The following is a 24,359-nucleotide window of genomic DNA, read 5'->3' on the forward strand; positions in this document are numbered from 1 at the left end:
ATTTCCTCTTTGTAAGGGGATTAATTAGACTTTGAATTATTTTTTTGTCACTTTGAATGTACACTAATCTGCATACATGAAAATGAAATTTTGTTGCATGCAGCTCTCAAGAGTCTCCACCTCCAATGTACATTACATAAACATTATAAATTAGTAAAATATTCATATACCATGACAAAATAAACACAGAATCATGCACATACCCCTATATAGTATATGACACAGAGAAACAACAGTCTAATTGAACAAGAGCCAGAAGCGTGGGCTCCTATATTCATCTGGTCATTCCATCAACAATAGAACATAGAATATCAAAGAGTCGGAATGGACCTTGGAGGTCTTCTGGTCCAACCCCCTGCTCGAGCAGGAGACTCCCTTATAGTACCATTGCTCAATTGAGCTGCTTGGGATTCCCTCAAGGCCATTCCCCACAAGAGCCTAAAAAGCAGGGTTGACGGAAGAAAGTACCCAAAGGTACTTTTTTTTTTTATTCCCAAGAGGCAACTTTCTGATTTTTCTTTTTGAAGACTTTATGCTTCTCATCCAAGGAGCTTCTTCAGCTCTGACTGGATTCCATTCCCCACCATCCAGTCAGAGCTGAAGAAGCTTCTTGACTGATTAGTGAAACATCTTCAAAGCAAAATCAGAAAGTCCAGTTGCCTTTTGAAGGAATGGAGGGGGAAACACTTTTGGGACAATCATGATCTGTCAGGGGTCTCCAATCTTGGCCACTTTAAGACTTTGCTGGCTGAGGAATTCTGGGAGTTGAAGTCCACGAGTCTTAAAGTGGCCAAGGTTGCAGACTGTTAGGGATGACCGAGAACCTCCATAGACGATGAATGAAGATGTTTCATACTCGGGAATACATCTCTAAAAAAAAACCAAATCGTACAACGCTTCTCGGCAGCCCTAAACCTGGTTAAACTTCCTCTCCGCCCCGCTTCAATTGTCAGAGAAGCGAAAGGGGAGACCAGCCGCCAGCGCCCGTACGGACGTTCCGCAGCAAGGGCGCGGCCATTGAAGGCTCGCCTATTTCTCCAAGTGGGCGCCGCCATGTTTTTTTTTTTCCGCTCCAGCCACGCATCGCGAGATTTGATCGGCGGCGGAGACTCTGCCCCTTTCCCCTTGGAACGCTCGGAGTCCCGGACCGCGGAGCGGGGCGGGGGAAAGACCATGCAGGCTGTGGTGGCCATCGCCCGGCGGGGGCTGTTGGGTGGCTGCTCGGGGTAAGGTGGGAAAGAAGCGGGTGGTCTCTAGGTCTTCTATGGAATGCAAGGGTCGGGCTCCTGCTTGTCAGCGGAGGAAGGCAGAAATCCAACCGGTCCAGACTTCCTGTTGCATTTCTGCCTCCCTCTGCCCCCCTCCTTAAACCTCCATGCACTGATGACCTTAGGGTCCCAGGTCAATTCAACGAGGATGATATGTGCATTACCTTGACTTGACTTGAATTTCACTTGAATTTGGCTTGAATTTCACTTGAAATTCACCTGAATTTCACTTCAATTTCACTTGAATTTCGCTTGGATTTCACTTGGATTTCACTTGGATTTGGCTTAACTTGAATTTCACTTGAATTTGGCTTGAATTTCACTTGAATTTCGCTTGGATTTCACTTGACTTGAATTTGACTTGAATTTGACTTGACTTGACCCATGGGTTGCAAAGGAGTTGGAGAACTACAGTTCCCATCATTCTGCCTCCCCAGGGCAAACGGTCTTCCCACCCTTTTAACTCCAGGGCGAGGACTGCTTTGGGGGAAGACTTCAGGCAGCCTTTCACAGGCAAAGGTCTGCTACCTACTCTTGACTGCAATCTCCACGCTTCCTGGGAATCCTGGATCCTGTAATCCCAGACCAGTTGCAAGTCTGTGAGGGCTGGCTGATGAGGAATGGAGCTCATTTGCTGCCTCCAAAGAAGAGAAATTGAGAAATCACACCAGACATTAGCCAGGGGGAAAAAAGACAGGGTTTCTCCCTCTCCCTCCCCCCCCCCCGCTCCCCCAAAAAACTTTAAGCATTAAAAAAGGTAATTGACAGGCTACCGCTATATCTGATGGTTTCTTTATTCCTTTTCAGCCCCTTGTTTTATTGGGTGGGCTGACAAAATGTTTGTTGAATTACTGTCATTGAGCTTAATGAAGTAGTTTAACTTTTGTGTTTTTACTGTGGAAACCTTAATTGTATGGGCATCAAGATTGGTCCTAGCTGGAAGAGGAAATCATGGAAGTAAGCAGCCATCCATTAACACTGCCCAGGTAGTTGGGTGTGCTGGAGTCCCACATCTGGAAGGTCAAATGTTGTAAAATTATCCTCTCTGCAGCTGGAAGCAATGGGCCAGCCTTGGCAGTTCATAGGAATTCTGCACTCATTCCTCAATACCCTGTTCTTAAATTTGGATCTCTTTTTTCTTTATTTGCAACTGCTCCAGCATCACCTTTTCTCGGAGTATACAAACAGGCATCCAGAGATTTCAAACGTTAGTGGAAAACTCGGACTCAGCAACAGACAAAGAGCTAGATTCCACACAGTCAAAGGGCTTCAGGTGAGTTAATGTCGCATTTTATGGGATGCAGGTAGCTGCTTATTTCTAGGAAAAATTATGGTGTGCATAATTGCAATAGTGATTGGGCATTTTGTGAATACTGGTATTTTGGAGTGGGGCAGGAAAGAGACAAATTGTGAAATGTAACACTTCAAAACCAGTTCCCACTATTCTGTCAGAGCTGAAGAAGTTTGATGAGAAGTGAAACATCTTCAAAAGAAAAAACACCAGTTGCCTTCGGAAAAAGCACCATTGGGACTTCAAACCAGTATGTGTTTCTCAAAAGTTACATTCTAAGGAATCCTTTAACAAAGATGTCACTTTGTCTCATTGTTTTCTTGCATATTTGCAATTTTTTTTAACCATCAAAAATGTCCAGGAAAGAAACAAGCAGAAAAAAATAGTCATGTTTGCATCAGTTTACATCAAGCATTAGAGAATTTATGAAGGTATATAACAGGGGAGTTAGGTTGCTTCAAGGAATTTTGCCAATGCAGAAACGGAACTCATAATATTTGGTTTTCCAAGTTTTGAAAACATTTAATTTTTCAGAAATTATGAGTTTTGCCATCATAGAATTATAATTCATATTTTGGTTTTTCAAATTTTGAAACATTTAAATTTTTCAGAAATTTACTTAACAATTTTTGCCTGACAGAATTATAATTTATGATCTTTGCCATCATAGAATTATATTTTTTGCCCCTAGTGATCACCTGTTTCTTTATTTTCAGAGCTTTTAGGCTGATCAGTATACACCTCCCAACTTTTAATTGGGGCTAAAACTCTACAGTATATTTAAAAACAACTACTACAGCGTGTTCCAGTGGACCCAAACCTCACAAATAAAAACATGGAACAACATCAAATGAAAAGCCCAAATGCATGATCCAAGAGGCAGTCAAAACAATCCAACCCATCAGCTTAATGGAACAGCCAGGTTTTCACCATCTTTCTAAAAGCCTCAAGAGCTTATTGATTCATATTTTTAATGATTTTGAGTTTGGACGAGAGCTGCATCAAAAGGTTGTCAGTCAAATTTCAGGAGAGGGAAAAGGCACTCCAGTTCCAACATCTTTTTTTTTTAAATCACTCTTTTCCTCCTGAACGCTTTGGGCTAGAATGAGAGACTACGTCTAGTTGTCTTTAGATGTCGTTATATAAATGAAATATACATTGCACTGCGCTATAATGCTCTTTATTTGATGTTAGCTTACTGTACTGTGTGAAACTGATTGGCTTTGAGTTTATGAACAATGGTTTACGGCTTAGTGTGTTCCAGTGCAGGCAAAATGCAGATTCTAGAGGGGAAAATTGAATACTGGTACAATCCTATTGTGTGAGCATCTTTGAACAAATATCATCTTTTAATGACCTCATAATCCCTTGCGGGGTGGAGTCTGGGAAACTGAATGGAGTTGAGTGTTTACTGGCCGGATGCCCTTCCTGTCACCAATGCAGAGCTTTGTTCAGCAGATATGTTATCATTGTGCCCAGAGAGAAATATTTGCCTCTACCTAGGATTGAACTCACAGCCTTCTGGTTGTGAGGCAAGAGCTCCACCTCTAGCCCACTGCACCACTCATCTTTGAACAAATATGCCCATTGATAATCTGATAAAAATAATCCTTACACCTCTTGAATATTGAAGAAGGGGGCGGGGGGATGCCTGGGCTGTTGAACTGGCTGGTGTGGTTACCTTCTCTCTTGTTCTTTTCAGCTATTTCCCTCCAGTGCCGGGAAAAGAAAGCTCCTTGCAGTGGGATGGAAAGAAGTTTGAAGAAATCCCAATAGTTCATATCAAAGCTACCTACAATAAGTAAGTGAGTGGAGGTTCTTTGTGCAGAATAGTTAGCAATAGCACTTAGATTTATATACCGCCCCATAGAGTTTTCTCTGGGCAGTTTACAATGTCAGCATTGTTGCCCCCAACAATCTGGGTCCTTGTTTTACCAACCTCGGGGGTGAGTCAGGATCGAACTGCTGACAGTTGGCAGAATTAGCCTGCAATACTGCATTCTAGCCACTGTGCTCATTTAATTATCTAATGCTACAGGTTTTGTGGGTGGTGATTCAAGGACACTGGTCTTTAATAACCTAAGTTTCTTTCAAGAGCAAACTGCCAGGTGCAAAATGCAAGGTGTATTTATAGTGAAGTGTTTTATAGTATAGTGTTTTATTGTGATGCTACATAATGCCACCCAGAGTTGCCTTGTAGTTAGATAGGCAGATAATAAATTTTATGGGTGGGTGGGTGGATGGATAGAAGATAGATAGCCAGACAGACAGACAACAGGGGATGCCTGCTTGTTTCCCTTCTAACAGAGCAGTCTAGTCTCCAGTTCTTTGCTTCTACCTTTGCCTGATCTAAACCCTCATGTAATTGCATGTAAATGATGACAATAATTTATTCTTGTACCAGGTTGGCTAAAGGCAACCTAAGTATCAGGAAGCTTATTAGAGTAGAGAAATTTCTGGCGACAAAGGTTACCATTAAATTTGCTTTGGGAGTTTGGGCAGAGTTCAAGGTTGTAATTTAAATGGGGCTGGATTTTTATTTGTTTCTTGGGCAGGGCTGTTTTGTAACCTAAGTTAAAGCTCTTGTAGAACTTGGACGGAATGTATGTGGGAAAGACTTGGAGAGAAGATGAAGAGAATCTGCCTAGGGAATGGTCAGATAAGAGATAGCATATTCCGCAGCTGGATGGCGGACAGAGCAAAAAGCTCAGAAATAATCCTCCCTATTTTCCTGGGTGTAAAGGAGATGGCAGGAGATTTGTACTTTCAGACTTGCATTAACTATGCTGCATTAATTAGCTTTACAGTAAAGTACAACCAATCTGATCGTATTTTCTCTCCGTTCCATCTGGTAAGATTGACAGTGCTACAGTCTTCATGTTATTTCCTGTCTTAGAACAGCGAGCACTAAATTGAGTAATTTTCAGTAATAATTCTCAAGGAAACTTCTGAAACTGACAGAGAAAGAATCTCAGTGGCCACAAGTTCACTCCTTTGAGGATTAATTGCATCCTTCCGAATGGTCAAATGTCTAAAGCAGCCTGCTCAAACCTGGTGCCTATCAAAGACATTGGAACTGGAGCTCAGCAAACATATCGACTGGACCTGTTAAAAACTGCACTCTGAGCACATCTGGAGGGCAGTCAGTTGGGAAGAATTATCCTAGTTTTTAGTCCATTTTGGAATAAGCAGTGTGTCTCAAACTGGCAGTGATTCTGTTCATTTTTTTGCATCCTAGTTCACCCATTTGCTGTCTCCATGGGAAGAACGCAAGAGCTGAATTAAAATATTAGGGGTTGTTGTTTTCCAGACAGTTTTTAATGATTTTGAGTTTGGACGAGAGCTGCATCAAAAGGTTGTCAGTCAAATTTCAGGAGAGGGAAAAGGCACTCCACTTCCAACGTCTTTTTTTTTAATTACTCTCTTCCTCCTGAGCGCTTTGGGCTAGAATGAGAGACTACGTCTAGTTGTCTTTAGATGTCATTATGTAAATGAAATATACATTGCACTGCGCTATAATGCTCTTTATTTGATGTTAGCTTACTGTACTGTGTGAAACTGATTGGCTTTGAGTTTATGAACAATGGTTTACAGCTTAGTGTGTTCCAGTGCAGGCAAAATGCAGATTCTAGAGGGGGAAATTGAATACCGGTACAATCCTATTGTGTGAGCATCTTTGAACAAATAGGGCAATCCAGAAGTATCACAAGAATATGGATTTCTAACCAAATGTTGTTCCTATCATCCCATGACACCTGTAGCACTCACATCCAGGTTTTCACAGCTGAGAAAGTCCCTCTGGTCCTACTCACCTGTGGCTACATGGGGTTCAAGAATGCAAAGAAATCGACAGCTCTTGCAGCACAGACAACTGGAATTGCAGCAGGAAATGTAAGTTAACATCCTGTTCTTCGAACCAATCTTTCCCTAAGTTAAATGGGCAAAATGTCAACTCATAAAATATTTATCTGGTCTTTTTAGAGTTGTCAACAGAAACGGTGGTGGGAGCAGTGCAGCAGCTTGCAAAACCAAAACTGCATTCCATAAATGTTTTCAAAGATTGTAACTAGGTGACTGAAGTTTCTGCCGCGCAAAATTCTAACTGGAGAGCATGATTGATGATCCTTGGCTGTGGATGTGTCCTATTGGAGAATATGAATTATGATACACCCAGGGGTAGGGGGAAACCAGGGTCAAGAGTGACAATGAATTGAGTCAGAGTTGGCTACACCCAGGTAGTGCCGGCATGTTAAATCTCAATAAATCCTTTTTAAGTTTTGGAAGTTTGGCTCGAGACTCATGACAAATGGGGGTAACTTCTGGAATCCTGACTTATCAGGCTGACCAGAATTGGCTGAATCAGGCTTCTTAAATCAGCAACTCTTATTTAACTTCCAAGGAATCCTTATTATTGTGATCCTAATATTTGCTTGCTGTTTGAGGCACCCCTTTGAATCATTGTTGGATTCTAAAATCCAATTGCTTATACTTAGATAAGATGATCAGAGAACGATCACAAACAAATGATTATAAATGAACAGAGACCAAGATCAGGGACTGCTTGGTTTTATATACAGTATTAACCCTAGAATCTGAAGGATTTGCCTAGTTTTTGGTTTTATGCAGCAAAAGGACAGAACCTTATTAATCCTAGATTTATTGCATCTTTTAACCTGTACCAAGCAATGGGAAACCCATTTGCAGAGAAACTTTGCTCCTTCTTTAGGGAGTAACTGTGACTCACTTTCTGGTCCTTTCTCAAAAAGAGGGAACAGATGAAGAAAGGGTTAAAACTGTACTTTGGAGAGGAAGTCAAATATTCTAGTCTGACTAATCCACGCTGCTAGATTGAATCCATTGTGGATTCACAGTGGCTAGGTTCACATATGCCCTTAAGCCAGACCTCCCTCCAAAGGGACTTCAGAGGTATGAGTAAGGTGTTTATGCTAAGTTAGTCTTTGTTTAAGTTGGAACAGAGAATTTCATCTTTAAGCAACTACTTTCCTGCTCAAAATTGACAAAACTAGTCAGTTTCACATCTGCTTTTCTTCCTTGCCCTTTGCATACAATGCAAATGCACCAGCAGCCACCAGCCCACTTTGCAAACAGCCCGGTGAATTCTCCACTCTGTGTCTGTTTACTCTCTTGCAATCCCTTCCTCTCCCATCTCTCTCTCTCCTCTGCAAGGGGTGGAGGGGGTGGGGGGGAAACAGGTCATGTACAGGACAATGCACACTGGCCATAATGGCAATTGTGTGACTGACGGACGTTGCTAAATTCATAAATGCAGACATAAGTTGTAAAGTTACTTTTTCAGCCCTGTTGTTAACTTTGAACATCACTGAATAAAGCATTCGTTAATCGAGGACTACCTCTGCAGTCAGATCAATGCAAAGCAGAACAGTATTTGCAAAACACAATCTTGTATTTTATAAGGTGTCAGGTAAATGAAAATATCGTAAATCAAGGACTCCATGGGCCCAGATGGAGGGTCTTTAAATAGCCACTAGATGGCAGTCTTAGCCCAACAGACTTACTGTAACCATTGTCAGGCTTCTCTGGAAATTCCCATTAATCATTTTGGATGTAGGAAACATTTAAAAGAGCTATGGCATGGCAGATACGGAAGGTTTCCAGCTGAGTATTTTAATTTCCCCATTCTAAATGTAGCAAGATTCTTGTGTACTGCAAGCAAGCCATTTCTTCCACAGTGGGTTGAATGTAAATGACTTTTGTAAGTACTCTTGTGTGCGTTTTCAGGTCTGGAAAATGATGGCAAATAGCAGACTTCACCAAATCTCTGGACATGTAGGACTTCAGCACCCAGCATTTCAGCCAAGATAATCAGTGGGTGCTTTGACTGGAAGTCTAGAAGTGAATAGCCAACCCATTTGTGGGAGGTGCTGGTTGATCAAGAGTGATTTTGCTCAGCCACAAATCCAAAAAAGATTCCAGCCTTCCTATTTATACAGGACAGAGATCCTAGATTTCTGCAAAGCACCTTTCATCACTGCTCCCTTTTCCCCCAGTTGCTCCTGTTCCACTAGTTGTTCTACTGGGGGGTTGGGGGAAATGAGCAGTTCCGCTGAAGCTAGGATGACGGTGGCGATGGCGATAAACAGATCACAGAGTATCAAGATCTGAAAATCAGAATTGAAGGATTATTGCCTAAACCGGCTCTGGTGGCCTCTGTGGTTATAAGCACCCTGGGTGCCATACCAAAAATAAAAAAGTCTCAATGCCTAGGGAGGCCAATACCAGCTAAAGAACTGGCAGCTGTGACTTTACACCGCTGTGAGCAATTAGTTTATTAAACTCCGACGCTGCCTGACTCTGAGCAGCTCTGAACAAAGAAAGCACCGTAAAAATCAATAATGTCTTTTGCTCGAAAGAAAATAGCGGTCTTTGTCCCACTGAGTAGAAGCTCCTATTGAGAGGAAAGAGAATATAGGATCTCAGTTGAATGCCGGAGTAGCGGTCATTATACTCTTTGGTTCATTGCATAACGTGCTTCTTCCCTCTCTCCCTGTCTAGAAAGCAGCGAAAAAGGGCGTATATCACGTTCGAGTTGTGGTGAAAGGCCTGGGACCTGGGCGGCTGGTAAGCACTTCCCGTTTCTTTGTAGTCGTTCTCCAAGTGAGAGGGAGTCTTTATTGGCTGAACTCCTGCGTTTATCAAGGGCCACGGTGATGGAGTGAATGTCACTTAAGTGGGAGTATCGTGCCAGGAAGCTGAGAAAATCAACAATTGCATGCCCTGGAAGCTTCTCCTCAATTTCAAACAGCCTTCCCCATCTGCTGTCCTCCAGCTGTGTTTGACCAGAAGCCCAATACTTTCTCAACGATTTGGCATTCTTCGTGCTGGCAGGAGTGATGGAAACCAAAATCCAACTCATTGTTGTGGTCCGCCGGCGACCTGTGGAGCTGGCAGCAGAGTCGGACAGTGGAGAGGACCATGGGCCAGTCCGGGAGTCTGGGGAGGGCTCAGTCGAGGGATCTACATCTGACACAGAGATGGGGCCAGAGCCATTTGAGAGTTATGTGTTGACTTCAGAGCCTCCAGAATCTGACATCAGCGAGGCAGAGGAACGGGGGAAGTCTGTTCCCAGCGCGTGCTTGCGCTGAGCTGCCAGATGGCAAGAACAGTTAAGACAAAAGGGGCGACTCGGGAGTAAGGTTTGGAGATGATTGGCCCCTTCCATAAGACATAAAGGAGGAGCAAAGGGACATGAGCCTCTGCAGGAAGCAACTTTGTTTGTTCTGGTCGGTTTAAAATCTAAAGCTCCATGTTGACTGTGCTCCGTTTGGTCTTGTACAGCTAATTGGTGATTTAGTCATTGGCAGCATTTCAAGGGAGGTAAAGGTGGGTGCTTATCAGCCTCATCCCAAAAGACTGTGGCAGACTTCTGTTGGACTATTCATAAGCTGTTTGGGACTCATTACGGCTGTGAATGCATATAAAAAACAAGGTTTGGGGGAACAGTGTGTGATTGTTACTATCTCAGGAAGCCTTGGTCAGAACACTCATCCAGGGGAATGACCAGGTTGGAGATGGCTGCTGGAGCTAATCTGGCATGGCAGCACCTTGGCTATGATGGCAAAAAGCTAATTGAGGGGGCTGCCAATGGAGCATTTGTCTGCAGCTGCTTAAAGCAGCTACATCTTTTTTCCTCTCCCCGTTTGCACCACTGCTCTCTGCAGTTGCAGTGTCATCCTGGGAGAAGCTATCATTAATGTAAAGACAAGTTGGGTTTATGGAGCTGCCGATGGGTGTAGCAATTCAAACAAAACACACCCCAAATGTTAAAAAGTTACGATATTTATGTAGTTTGCTTACCAAGCACATCTTGTAGGTAGTTAGCTTATTTATTATGTTTATATAGTTAAATAAATAAATAAAAGATATTTATTTAGTTAGCTTTACCAGCACACCAGAACAACTAGACACAAAACAACTAATTCCCACAACTCTGTCAAACTCTGTAACACTAAGACTGTATTACTATTATTCTTCTCATGCTTCTTATTACCTTCCTCCTTCTACTTATGACTACAACCTTATTGCTTGTATCTCTATGATTTATATTGTTTTATTTACTTTCCTGGTATGATTTTGATTGCTTATTTAGTATCCTATGACTATCACTAAGAGTTGTATCTTACGATTCATGATGAAAGTATCTTTTACGTACACTGAGAGCTTATGCAAATTCCTTATGTGTCCAATCACACTTGGCCAATAAAGAATTCTATTCATCTAAATTATATTAAAGTAACCAAAATACCTTTAAACAATCCCCAAGACATGTCACAATTTTTGAGCACCCCTAATGTTTGGAAATTGAAAGTGAAAAATTTTGATATGCCCTAGCCTTAGTGTGTATATATCTCCAGCAACAGCAGCCTTTTGAATCTGAAGCAGATAATGCTAAACTAGATCAACCAATTGTTTCCTAAATATAAGGCAGCCTCCTTTGATTTCTAAATTGTTCCGGGGGGGTGGGGGTGGGGGAGAATAGAGATATGCAAAAGGTAAGATGCTAGATATTTCAGGCATAAAATGGGAGATGCTGAAACTCCAGAACCTCTAATTCTTGGCAAAAAAACAGCCGCAAGTTCTAAACAAGCTCTGTCTCTTGTTTGAAAATCTTGAACTAGCTTCTCACATTTCACAAAGGTATAGAGATGGTAAAGCTAATCTAATATTGTATCCAGCAAAGCAAGATTTAGGGCTTTGTGGGTTATCCAAACTCAAGTAGTTATGGTTTATCTGGGAAACTGTGCTTCAACAGACTGACTTAGCATTCCATGTTGATATCTCTTGTTTCCCTTTCAGGCAGCCATCCAAGGCTTAACCTTAGGGGGGCTGGAGGTGATCTCCATCACGGACAACACGCCAGTACCGCACAACGGCTGCCGCCCTCGGAAAGCACGAAGGCTGTGAGAGGAGTGGAGCAGCAAAGAAAAAGAGAAGAGGTTGTGACCGGATCTCAAATAGTTTATGCAGCCATCTTCAGGCAGCTGTTCCTCTTTCTGCAACTTTCAAAACAGAGACAGGCTTGAGGTTTGCCCCCGTAGGAAGGCAACCCAGAGACTGTATTTATAAAAATATAAAGAAAAAATTGCCTCCTATCTCAGAGGGGCCCTTTGAATTACACTTTGGTTTGGGGCTGTTTTCCACTTCTAACGTTACGGACGGAATCATTTTTTTACCATCATTTTCAACTCAATCCAGGTTGGTTGTGATGAGCAAGTCTTTTTTCCAGTTGCAAAATGGGCCATCTGGAATCTCTTTTCTGTCATCTACAGAATTCCCCACTGTGCCATTTGGGGGTCCAACTCCATGTCTCTTATGAAGAGTTCACAGATCCACTTGCCAGGGGGGAATATTTTATGGCTTATCAGCAAATACAGAGATCTCATCTCTACTAGAATTTCTCTATTTAGTCGGTTAGGAAAAATCAGGGAGTTCAGAGCAGTTCAGTAGGAAGTATGAAAAATAGTTGTCAGTAAGCCAACATTCATGAACATCTTGCATTCTGGACCTTATAACTCAGTGCCTCCCAAATCTCAGTAAATTATTCAAAATTGGGGGAAAGTATTTTTTTCTTTAAGTAAATAAATGAACCCATTACCCAATCAAACCAGGAACATTTAAAGATTGTTACCTGTACTAAAATTTACTCCCAAATCTCCTGCAATCCCTTGAAGATGAAAATTTGTGGAAATACGGGTGGTTATTGGTTGATTTCACATTAAGATCGTTCAGCGATAACATTTTTTATAATGCAGACAGTTCTCAAGTTACGGCCATTTGTTCAGTGACTGTTTGAAATGAAGGGACTTAATGATTGGTTCTTGAATTTCAATAAGACTTTCTGATTAGTGCTTTGGGAAATTAAGGAACAAGGTTGGTAAGCATAGTTCTAGCCAATTTATTCAGGCAGTTTCTTACGATCACAAGAAGGCTGCTTTCATGTCTATGGTGTGTCACAGAGACAGATTTTTTTACCATCAGTGGTGAAATCACAGATGACTGATGACTGGAACATATCAGGAATTATTCTGTGGAAGCATCTATGGGGTGACTTGAAAGAAAGCAGGTTCTTTTATTCTAGGTTCACACAACATACACTGGGGATCCCCAGTGCCTCAGGGAAAGCTGGCAAGAGTTGGCATCATGATAGCCAAGAATACTTCTTGCCTGCTGCCGTTTTATAAAAGTAATGATAGTTCAACTGGCACCACACAGTCGTAAGCTGGTTTATGTACCACAAGGGATCTTGTCCTGTTTCCGCTTAATGCAGAGAACGTGAGCCCAACCAACTGTAGCTCATCCAATAAGCCACAAGTTAAACAAACCACAGAGAAGTGAGGTTCACGGGCTGGGTTTCCCTTGGAAAAACTGATCCAAGATAGTAACTCTGCTGCTTCAGAAGGGTGCTAAGCTTGTTAGCTTTTCTCCTGCAAATCCAACAAAGAGCTGATACAGATTAACACAGTTGGAAGGGACCTTGCAGGTCATCTAATTCAACCCCCTGTACAAGCAGGAGACCCTACACCATTTCTGACAGATGCAGTCCAGTCTCTTCTTGAAAGGTTCCAGGGATGAAGCTCCCTCAACTTCTGAAAGCAAGCTGTTCCATTGATTGATTGCGCTCACTGACAGAAAATTTCTCCTTCTGTCGAGGTTGAATCTCTTCTTGTTCAATTTCCACCTATTATTCCTTGTCTGGCCTTCAGGTGCTTTGGAAAATAGCTTGACCCCTTCCTCCTCTCTGTGGCAGCCCCTCAAATATTGGAAGACTGCTATCATGTCTCCCCTGGTCCTTCTCTTTACTAGACTAGCCAAGTCCAGTTCCTGTAACCATTCTTCATATCTTTTAGTCTCCAGTCCCCTAATCATCCTAGTTGCTGTTCTTGGTTGCATTGGAACATCCCCCAAATTTCTGCTGCAAATTAGCCGTAACCTGGGACAATAAATCAATCATAAACAGCCTGGATATAGAGCATTATCTCTTCCCAACCTGCCAAGATCCACAGGGATGGCTGTTGAGAAGGTTGGCGAATTAGGCCAGTCATCTCGGAAAGCAGCATTTGGAACCAAGACCAAGATGCTTGGAAGTTTTAGCAAGCATGCTTCATTCTTAGTCATGAGTGCTAATGGGTCCTACGTTGTTCCCTTTGGCCCAGCTGTCAGAACTAAAAGAGAGTGTTACGCCTGCCTGCCTCCCTCCCTCCCTTTTGATTCCATTATTCCCCTGATGGGAGGGGCTGTTGGGGGGGGGCTCCTCTGGTTTCTAATGTTGTAATCAACTCTGCTCTTTAAAAGAAAAGGGCACCATAGCAACCAGACAGCTTTCCTTTTTTTCTTTTAACTCCTTCCTGGCTTTGTTATGTCAAAAGGCAGGGTTCTTTTCCTTTCTCTACCTCCCCCCCCCTTTTTTTTTAAAAAAAAATCATCTTTTGCTTCCAACGCGTTAGAATTCGAACCCTTTTTGCCCAGGGCGAGATTTGGATAAATGTTTTTCCCTCGGAGCAAAATTGGGCCAGGGATGGCACGAGAGATCGTGGTCTACAGAGGCTGCTTACGAAAACCTGTACGTACTGGTGGGGAGACAGCCAAGCTAGAGGCGAGAAGCGCACCCTTGCACGTACACACACAATTACGGTGATTATTCCACTAACAATTTGAAATGCACAGTGTGTGGGAAGGCCGGTTAGAGTTCCATTTACCTCTTACAATAAGGGAAACGGGGGAATAATTTTGCAGCTCAGTTAAATTGTCGCAGGTATCATACCCTTCAGTTTTTAATTTGCAGGGTATTTAAAAAAAAAAGCGTGCGAGATTAAATCATCTTGATTGGAGGTAGGCTATTTCCCCCACTCTTCCCACTGTGATTTTTTTTGCTGCATTTTGCTAAGCACCGCTACCAAAAGCGATGGCGATTTCTCCCTTTATTTTGTGGAATGTCGGCCATTGGCCTGGTTGCCTAGGGTGAATAAGAATAACTTAAAATGGAAGAAACCAGTGGTGCGTTTCCAAATAATTTATCACCAATTCGGTGGGTGTGGCTTGATGGGCGCGCTTTGCACACATGCACACACTTTGCACGCACACACCAAACACATACTTTGCACAGGCGTAGAGGCTTTCTGACTCACCTCCTGCAATCCTGCACTTTCCCTGTCACTTCGGCAGCTGACGCACGGCAATCTGCTGTGCTGCGGGAAGCAGCTGCACTTCAAAAGCAGGGAATAAAGGTCGGTATGGGAACCCGGGTGGGCGGGTTGGCCAAACAACAGCTCAGAGATAACCGGTTCGGTTTCGGCTGATCTTTGGCACTACTGGTACACCAGAACCGGGCCAAACCGATAGAATACCACAATCTGAAGGAAACATGGAATCTAGTATAGTGGTCGCCAACCAGTGGGCTGGGGACCATTGGTGGCCCACGAGAAAATGTTGGTGGTCTGCAGAGAAATGTCACCCCCAAAACAATCCAGGCTGTGCGGGAACACAAGGATGCACTGCCCACATGGCCTGCGAGAACACAAGGCTTGCATCGCCTACATTTGAACACCAGGTACAAAGGGGAGGGGGGAAAGGGCGGAGGGGGAGAAACTTGCCCCATTCACCCCACGCGCCTCATATGGCCACCAGGCTGTTTCTTTCTGCTTCTGCTTTTGGCTGTATGCAAGGAAATCTCCAAAAGTCTCTCCCCCCTCACCCCAAACTCTGCCAGAAATGAGTCTTTGGGACCCTGCAAGGCATCCTGCTCCAAGAAGCTGCGCCAACAAAGACTCATTTCTGGCAGAGTTTGAGGGAGAGAAAGAAAGACTTCTGCTGCTTCTGCTGCTTTTCTTGCATGAAGACAAAAGTCTCTCTCTCCAAGAACAGAGCTGGAGACGGTATCCTGCGATCCCAAATAAAGAATGATCGATTGGTAGGAAAACGAGGTGGGGAATTTTCCTGCAGCCACCGTTGGCCAAAATTCATATTAGTGGTCCGCAAGATTTAAAATTATGAGTTTGGTGGTCCCTGAGGTCCAAAAGGTAGGCGATCCCTGATCTAGAAGATATTCTGCTTTCAAGATTGTTGATGTATCTCACTCAGAATCATAGAAGGATGAGGCTGGAAGGGACTTTGGAGGCCTTCTAGTCCAACTACCTGTCCAAAGCAAAGAGACCTGATATCATCACTGGGAAGACGGCTGCCGAATGTTTTCTTGAAAGCCTCCAGCAATGGGGCACCCATAACTCCAGGAGGCAAGTTGTTCCATGGATTAAATAACTTCTCATTGTTAGGAAATTCTTCCAAAGCACTCAACCTAGTAAAGCATACGACGACTTTAGGAGCTGATGCCTTATGGTAGATAACATTAATTTTACCTTTGGGGTATATGTGCCAATAATGTCAGTGTAAGCAACTATTCTGAGCTCTTGATATCATTGGAAAGACCCATGGAATTAGCCCTAGCTGTATGATGAAGGAATTCACACCGCCCAGTCTACATTGTGCCTTTTCTATATTCAGAATTGGGGTGGGGGACTGATTTAGACATTGGTGTGTGTACTTCTTTTGTCCTTTAACACATCTATGGTGAGAGCTGAACCATGGATTATTAAACAACTAAGCATCAGAGACTGGAAGAGCGTTGCTGGATCAGGTCATAAATTCCAGTAGTCTGCACCACGTTGGACAACTGGATGCATTTTGGAAGCTCTCAAAGCTTGGGATGGAAGATGCCATTTTCCACAATTGCTCCTCAGCCAGCAGCATCTACACTCTGTTGCCTATAATTCAGAAGGTAGCAAATAGCTATCAATACGTAGCAGCCATTGGGAGTTTGATCCTACATAGATCCATCCAATGCAGATTGGGTGGTATGTACATTTAAAGTAAGGTAGACTTTGGGGCAGTTGGCCATGGCTCAAACTGTAGGGTAGGTTTGTCACCTTCTGAAATAATTCAAGGCCAATTCATGTATCGTGATAGTTACAATGTGATTCAGCTATTTGGATCGAGCCTGACACGAACTTCAGCCAGTCTAGTTAAGTAAAAAAAAAAAACAAATCAGTAAGTTTTGTTTAAAAAAATAGCTTACACTCTATTGCAGTAATTCTCATTGTTGACTGGGGGATTCTGGGAGTTGAAGACCACATATCTTCAAGATGCCAAGATTAGAAAACACCTGTGTCTACTATTACTTTACTGTTGAGTTCTGTAGTTCTCTCCCCTGTGAGATTTTAAAGTTTTAAGAGGTGCTTGTCCTAGAGATGGTTTGTTTTATTTATTTATATTTCTTATTCCCAAACTGCTCATCTCCCTGGTTCTCCCGTTTTAAATCCACTCCATTATAATAAAATCTGTAAAATTAAGTCTAAAGGCTGTAAAATTAAATCTAAAAACATCTGACTACAAGGAGCATGATTCCCCCACCATCAAACTGGTACAATCTGGTTCCTGTGTTTTCCTGGAAATATGTTTGTTTTGCACTTGAAATCCACCTAGCCTGGAAGCAGTAACTTTTATTTTGCCAGTTGCCCAGTAGGTCATGGAAAGGGAACATCTTGACATGTTTGTTTCTTTGCTCAATCCTGCAGTTCAGCATAACCTTTAGAAGGACTTGAAAACAAACTCCACCAGTCTAAACAAAACACACACACACACACACACACACACACACACACACACCTTCAAAGCAGAATAAATGCTGGACATCTGGCTGATGAAGGGCAAAGGTGAGTTCCAACAACTTTCTTTAACATTTGTGCAAAGCAAAGGCCAATGCAGACAGGCTGAATTGTCATATTTAAGTCATAACATGGTTGATAAGCATAGTTATTCTTGACCAAGCTATGAGAAGCCAGTAGCTTCTTCAATAAATCAGGGCTGATCAAATCATGCTTAGCACAAGAGTAAAAAAAAAAGTTAATTTGGGGTAGGAGGAAGGATCTCGGGAGTTGGAAAAATAATGCAAAATATGCAGGACCAGTATTTTCGGCTGGAAGGCAAAATTTCTTTGTTGCTTAAACGAGCTTAGTGCAGGGAAGATCTCCTGAAGAACCAAAAAACTTTGGTATTGATCTCCTGGAGAACCAGAAGTACCAAATATGTAGAGCAATCCTAATCTCAAGAAATCCATATAAACCAAAGCCTAAACATGCTAATTTTCATGATTTTCTCCCTGAAATATTTTCAAACCAATTCTTTCAGGCCAGTGAGTCACATGCTTATTTGAATACTCTGATTAAACTGTAATTGTTAATGGAAAGGGCCTTTTTAATAGGGGGTACTGAATATGTGGAAAAGGAGGGGAGGACAGTGTTATTGAGAAAGCGAATTTTATTGAACATTCATTGGCAATTGCTCCTGCCTTACTCCTCTTTGGAAGAGGAAAACGTGGTCAATGACACATCAAAGTTCAAAGACATCATTGAAGAGAGGAGTTATTTTTCTAAAGGGTGGGGAAATTGCTAATATCAAAATATAGTCAAGAATAGAAACAATTTAAGTAAAAATAGAACTTATAATTTAAATAGAATTGTCCTTACTTTGCTGAGTCATGCAGAAAGCCTATTTGCCTTTAGCAGCAGCTGGTTGGGTGTGTAGAAAAATAGCTTGGAAAGAGAACAATAACTTCTCCCAGTTCAACAGAATCCCATTTTTGCCTGTGGGGAGGGCTATGGCTTTGCCCTAATTAGCAGCAGGGGGTAGGAATTGTTCTATCCCTTTTTCCTGTGAAATTTTTCTTAGCTAAATCTGTCTAGAATTCTCTGCAGGGCCAATATCATGGAAATGGATTATGTGCCGTCACATTGGTGTTGATTCTTAGTGACCACATAAAAGTTTCCCCTTGACGATCTAGCCTTGACTTGGTCTTTCAAGTCTTCCAGCAGTGCACCCATCACCACCATCACTGAATCCATCCCCCTTGCTTCTGGTTGTCCTCTCCTTCTCTTTCCTCCGTAAAGGTGGCTCGGTGGCTAAATCACTGAGCTTGTCGATCAGAAAGGTTGGCAGTTCGGCAGTTTGGATCCCTAGAGCTGCATAACCGAGTGAGTTCCCGTTACGTGTCCCAGCTTCTGCCAACCTAGCAGTTCAAAAGCATGTAAACAAAATGCAAGTAAAAAAATACGGACCACTTTGGTGGGAAGATAACAGCATTCCATGCGCCCTCGGCATTTAGTCATGCTGGCCACTTGACCATGGAGACGTCTTCAGACAGGTATGGCTCCAAAACCTAAAATAAATTGTTCAGGACAGGAAGCAATTTGAGGTATAGACCATTTCTACTTTGTGTTGCACTTTAGATCCAGCTTGACAACTTTTAAGACTTTGGGACTTTAAGCATAGCAGGTGAGGGGTTCTGGGAGTTGAAATCCACAGGTCTTAATGTTGCCAAGATTGTGGACACTCCGTTTAAGATTGTAAGCTACTCTGCAGCACCAACAGCATAATATAGATGATAAAATTAATAAGACTATTCAGCCTCTTGCAGCCCTAGTCGATTGTTTACTTCTGCAACCATTTCTCCAAAGCTGGTAGAGCTATAGCCCTTAGCATCTCCACATTCCTCAAGTAACATGTGGTACGGCAAAGAAACTCAAGAGCCCACCACTTGTTTGTTTTCTATCTTTCTCCACTCCTTGAAAGACACCCAAGCTTTAATTGGCACTCTGGGAGCTGCCGGGGGCTTTGGTTATCGAACTGCCTAAAAGCATCCAAGAGGTTTGAATATGGTGGAAGAGTTTAGTAATGGACTACAGCACTTCTTTAACTCTCAGAAACCCTGAAGGGGAGAGCAACCCCCTTCCCCGGAGCTAATGTTGCTATGGGTCTCGTGCATTCTTATGATCTATATAATACACTGATCGATGCAGCTTGGTTCAGCTTTTTCTTATTGTGCAACATGCAATAAGTTTACATGGTGCAATAAGATTGTGTGTTTGTTAGTGGGATTCACTGGGTTAGGGATTTTCTTGTCTTCACTATGAGTTGTACTGTGTTAGGGGGGTGCACGAACGGAGGCTCAGCCAATCTCATTGTACACGTTGTACTCTGACAATAAAGGTTTGAACTTGAGTGCTAAGCTCCAATATATGCCATATAGATTATTGTCAGCCTTGTGAGGTAGTCCAGAGAAGAAAGCACACTAACAAGTGTACCTGGAACTTTATTTATGGTTATATCAATCAACCTATGGAACAGATGTTGCCTTTGGAAGTTCTGGGAGCTTCATCCCTGGAAGCTTTCAAGAAGAGACTGGACCAGGAGTGGGATTCCACCTGGTCGGACCGGTTGTTACAATTCTGTGCAGTTCGGAGAACCGGCAAATCGCGCCACTGGCTGGCCCTTCTCCTCCCCTCCCTGCCCACTCACTCCTTACCTGGCATGCAGACCATCCAACTTGCCTGCATTTGGTAAGTTGCTATTTTTCCTTTTTGTTTTCCCCGACCATCAGCTGTTCTGCTGTGCTGGGAGATTTAGATTAACTAGAAAGCAGGGAATGGTTGGATTTCTTGCTTTCTAGCTAACCTAAAAGCAGAGCTGAACCTTCCTTAGGACTGAAGCTTCTATTATTCAGTGCAGACTCAGGTAGCAGATTGCAGAATGGTAGATCTCTGAGTGAATCTGTGATTCTGTGGGCAACGCTGTCTGCCTACCTGCTTTGCCTGGTTTGGAGTAAAAGTTGCTTTTTAATTAAAAAAAAATCTATATTTACATAAATATTTACAATATTTACATATAAGCCATACCCAGCCAGTCACGTGACCACCAAGCCATACCCACAAATTAGGCCACACCCACAGAACCAGTTGTTAAGAAATTTGAATCCCACCCCTGGACTGGACTAATCTATCTGGCAATATATCAGAGCTTAGCGCTTCCCCAGCTACCAAATAAAATCATCTTCTCCCCATTCCAAAATTAAAAACATGAAAAGAACTTAGTTAGCTTATAAGTTCAGGGAGGACCCACCCACCCACCGCCTGCCCCCAATATGGTTAAATATATCTGGTATTTTGAAGACCTGAATAGTATTGAATTGGGCAGACAGGGAATAAATTCTGGTTAAGCTCTGGTTAGCTCATCCATTAGGTGAGACCGAAGGCTGCTTCCTTTTCCCTGCTCCATCTGAATCAGATACCTCTCCAAATTCTACAAAAGGAACACGAAGGCAGGATGCTTCCCAGTTTCTTTTTCCCATCAGCAACTGATAGTCAGCAGAATCATGTCTCTGTGCCTACCCCAAGAATAAAAGAAAAGGAAAAGAGATTTGGGGGCTAAATCTTAAAGATGCACATTATGTTCTTCGTCATCAGCTTGCAAATGTGACTTCCAGATTCTGTACCTTCAGTTTAAGAGGTTTCTGATTCTTTCTTCTGGCACACTGGAGAGCAGGGTCATTTCCCTGAACGAACCAGCCTCCTAGCCATATTCTCACAACGTGCGAATCTAAAATAGGATCGGCTAGTTTGTGACTCAGGGTGTTCTAACGGACCCAAGAAATTGAATTAGTTCAGTAAACCGTAGTTACCCTGTCCTGCAAACACAATCAGTCAAGCATTGCACAAAAGATTACACACATATTGCCACCTGCTAACCTTTGCTGATCAAAAAACAGGAGAGTGGAAAAATACAATAAAATTTAGCAACCTAGCCTGTTGCCTTGGCTTAAGTCGGAGACCTCGCAGCTTAAAGGAATCAACTGTACGTGTGAAGTGCAACCTGGAAAACACTAGTGTTTTGTTTGCTCAAATGTTCACTGCTTAGCTTTAAGTTCATTGCTGGCCCTGTAGTGGCAGATCTCTGGATTAAGAGGAAAAAATATGATTGCAGTCACCAACTTCCCTGGGCAATTTGTCAGAAATGGCTATTTTGCCACTCTTTGTAGGATGGTGTCATGCCCCTGTCGGAGTCTGAATCTGAGGAGGAAGCCGAACAGCTGACAGGGAGTGGGAGTGGGGCTCCATTGACTGTGAGGAGGCTGGGGAAGGGCAAAGTCTGGCTGGGCAGAGCAGGAAAGAGATAGAACAAGGGAGAGGGAGTTCAAAGGAAGACCCAGGCCCACACCCTCTTCTTTCTAGGGCACGCAGGGAGGAACGGAGAAGAGAGCAATGTGGGTTGTGTGGCTTACGGGGGAGGAAAGGGCCCTGATTCCCTTCATTAGCCACAGCTAGGAAGACAGTTTATAAGAAAGGAAGACTGCGTGCGGCAGGCTGCTGGGAGCAAACATGACTTTATCCTGTGTTGTCGTGGCTTATCTGTATTCCTGGCGTCTTCCCGTGTGAGTTTTGCCATGCCTTCAAGTCTAAAATTCTTGCTCCTGCCCTGCCAAACTAATTACTTCAGTTTGGCTTGTTTGGACTTTAAGTGACAGTTTGCGTTGCTCATCTTTTGGACTTAATTTTCTACAGTCAAAGGCTGTTCCTGGGAGTGTTCTTCTCCAGCCAGGATGTAACCTGGACATTGAGGGCAAAGTTGGAGATAATAAAGGGACTCTTATTGCTTATCTGACTGTGTTGCCTTTGTGCCACACCCCAGGTCATCACAGACAGGAACTTCCATTCAGCTCAACTCAACTCAACTCACAGGTTTTGCTGTTGTGGGGAAAATAGAAGGAGGAACCAGTAACTAACTGCCTTGAGTTATTCATAAAAATAACAAAAGGTGAGATAAATAAATAAATAAATAAAAACAAATGCAGGTTGTTCTCAGCTTACGACCACAATGGAGCTCAAAATATCCGTGGCTAAGTAAGACTTTGGTTAAGTAAGTGTTGTCCCATTTTTTGACTTTTCCTGCCATAGTTGTTAAGTGAATCCCTGCAGTTGTTACAGTTAGCAACACAGTTGTTAAGTGAATCTGGCTTCCCCATTGACTGTGCTCGTCAGAAGATTCGCAAAAGGGGATCACATTACAGGAGATAACAGAACATCAAATGGAATTTAAACCCGAACTATTCCTACTGGGAATAATTAAAGGGAAATTTAGCAAGCAAATCCAATACATCATATTGCATATAACAACAGCAGCAAGGATAGTTTTCGTGCAGGGCTGAAAATTAGAAATATATCGTTCAAAGTGGTGTTAATAACAAAAAATATTGGAATGTGCCGAGATGGACAAACTTACAATAGAACTAAAAGGCAAGGAAGAATCAGATTATTATGCGGCATGGGATAAATGGTATAAGTAGACAGAGCATAGGAATAAGGATTAATGTAGAAAAATAAATGTAAATATATGTAATATTGATGACACAATACTGTTAACAATGTAAATAGCGATGTGTAATTTTGGAAGAAGAAAAAAGAACCAAAAGCTTCCATGCTGCCACGTTCCTGTGCCTGGAAAAGTAGGAGCGGGGGAGGGGGATTTTTAGAGTGTTGGTAGTTAGACATAATAGCATTCTTCTTTTCAGTCAAGATCATGTTATTCCTGCACCTGAAGGAGGAGTGGCTGAAGGGATGTCTCAAGTTGGAACAGACAGTGATTGGACCATGTATGGACTGACGGGTGCAGGGGTTGGGTTTTGACTTTTGAATTACTAAGGGAAAACCCAGAACTCTCAGATTCAGGCTTCCTCAGATGTGCCAGTATAACTATTCTAATAAAAGGAAACTTTAAGAAAATGCCTGTCTCAGACTTCTTAAGTGAAGTTGGGCTTTTCTGGAACCCTGACACCAAGCAGAATTTGGTGGGGATTAATAGAAGCAAACAATAAATAAATATTAACTTGTAAGGTCAGCCTCTCAGCCAAGCTGTGTTATTTTTCACTGTTAAAACAAATGAAGCTTCAGCCTCGTCTCCCAAGCTGTGTATTGCAAAACACACCCCTACTTTAGATAATTTGGAACAAGGACAAGAGGTAGGCAGATGTCGGCCGTTTCTCCCTGGAAAAGAAATTGCCGTGTCCAAAGGTACAGATAAGCCCCTCTTCCATTTTTTTCCCCGATGAAGAGCCTGATCTCAAGCTGTTCTTAAGACTTTCCCCATTTAAATGTTTTCCAATTAACTTGGATCGCGGGAAATTTATACATTTTTGCCATCTACCACATCCTCAATGAGCTTTCCATTTGCCAAGCATAATTAGGAGCAAAATCCATCTCTTCAATTTGGCAGAGGGTTGAGGTGGGGGAGCTCCATTAAGTTACACCTCGGAACCAAAAAATCAATTCTTTGGTGATCTAGTTGCTCTTGCCTTGGGATCTTGCAAGTTAATTAATTCAATGTGATGCATGATCTGAAATTCTGGAGGCTGGATACACTCAGCTCAAAATTATATATAGCTCCAGCTCTTGGAACCCCTCCCAAAGTTGTAACTAAATTGTATTTTTTTTTATGTGATAAAAGAGGAAAGTGACTGGATCTGTGAGAAATAAACATATTAGCTGTGTTTGGTTTGGTTTAATTTAAATTTAAATCAATTTGCTCTGGCCTAGAGCGGAGAGCAACTCTTGCCTATCATTCAAGAATTAAATGTGGTCCTTAGCTTCAAAACAGTCGCACCCAATTTGGAATTAAATAAAGGAACAGCACAATTTTTGGCTTTTACTTGGAGTAGGTTACCATGCTTTGTCACAATCCCGTGTCAAACACAAGTTTGCCTTTCAGTTTAAGAGGCTTTACTGTACTGTTCAGGCATGGTATGAGATTAGAGAATAGCCTTGTTCAAATGAAACCTTTGCTCTGATAAGCTATTTTTCATTAATTGTAACAAATGAGGGTTGTTGCAGATCATTAGACCCATATTTGGAAGGTTTGCAGTTGGATAATACGGCTGTTGGTTT

The 24,359-nt window shown here is 42.5% G+C and overlaps 2 protein-coding genes across 2 annotated transcripts in view; one reads left to right on the forward strand and one right to left on the reverse strand.

Annotated features, from left to right (window-relative positions):
- The first annotated feature begins 1,072 nt into the window (after nucleotides 1-1,072).
- Nucleotides 1,073-11,690, forward strand: MRPS11 (mitochondrial ribosomal protein S11). The gene is made up of 6 exons (XM_026709373.2): nucleotides 1,073-1,226; nucleotides 2,428-2,541; nucleotides 4,262-4,360; nucleotides 6,321-6,450; nucleotides 9,094-9,159; nucleotides 11,395-11,690. The coding sequence occupies exons 1-6, from the start codon at nucleotides 1,174-1,176 to the stop codon at nucleotides 11,500-11,502; spliced, it is 570 nt and encodes a 189-aa protein (XP_026565158.1). The 5' UTR covers nucleotides 1,073-1,173; the 3' UTR covers nucleotides 11,503-11,690.
- A 6,203-nt stretch (nucleotides 11,691-17,893) lies between these two features.
- Nucleotides 17,894-24,359, reverse strand: part of DET1 (DET1 partner of COP1 E3 ubiquitin ligase) — a 29,456-nt gene continuing 22,990 nt past the window's right edge. The window contains exon 5 of the mRNA XM_087941343.1: nucleotides 17,894-18,805. Within this exon, the coding sequence (XP_087797469.1) occupies nucleotides 18,748-18,805 (58 nt within the window). The 3' untranslated portion in view covers nucleotides 17,894-18,747. The remainder of the gene's footprint in view (nucleotides 18,806-24,359) is intronic.

The sequence above is a fragment of the Pseudonaja textilis genome, chromosome 13 (assembly GCF_049901715.1).
Source record: "Pseudonaja textilis isolate UNSWEBS1 chromosome 13, rPseTex1.2, whole genome shotgun sequence".
Taxonomy (NCBI): domain Eukaryota; kingdom Metazoa; phylum Chordata; class Lepidosauria; order Squamata; family Elapidae; genus Pseudonaja; species Pseudonaja textilis.

Bases quoted from the DNA above. Each gene is read 5' to 3' on its own strand.
- MRPS11 (XM_026709373.2), top strand. From the start codon at position 1,174: ATGCAGGCTGTGGTGGCCATCGCCCGGCGGGGGCTGTTGGGTGGCTGC. The intron at 4,361-6,320 runs GTAAGTGAGTGG...TGACACCTGTAG, and splicing joins ATCAAAGCTACCTACAATAA to CACTCACATCCAGGTTTTCA. The intron at 9,160-11,394 runs GTAAGCACTTCC...TTTCCCTTTCAG, and splicing joins GCCTGGGACCTGGGCGGCTG to GCAGCCATCCAAGGCTTAAC.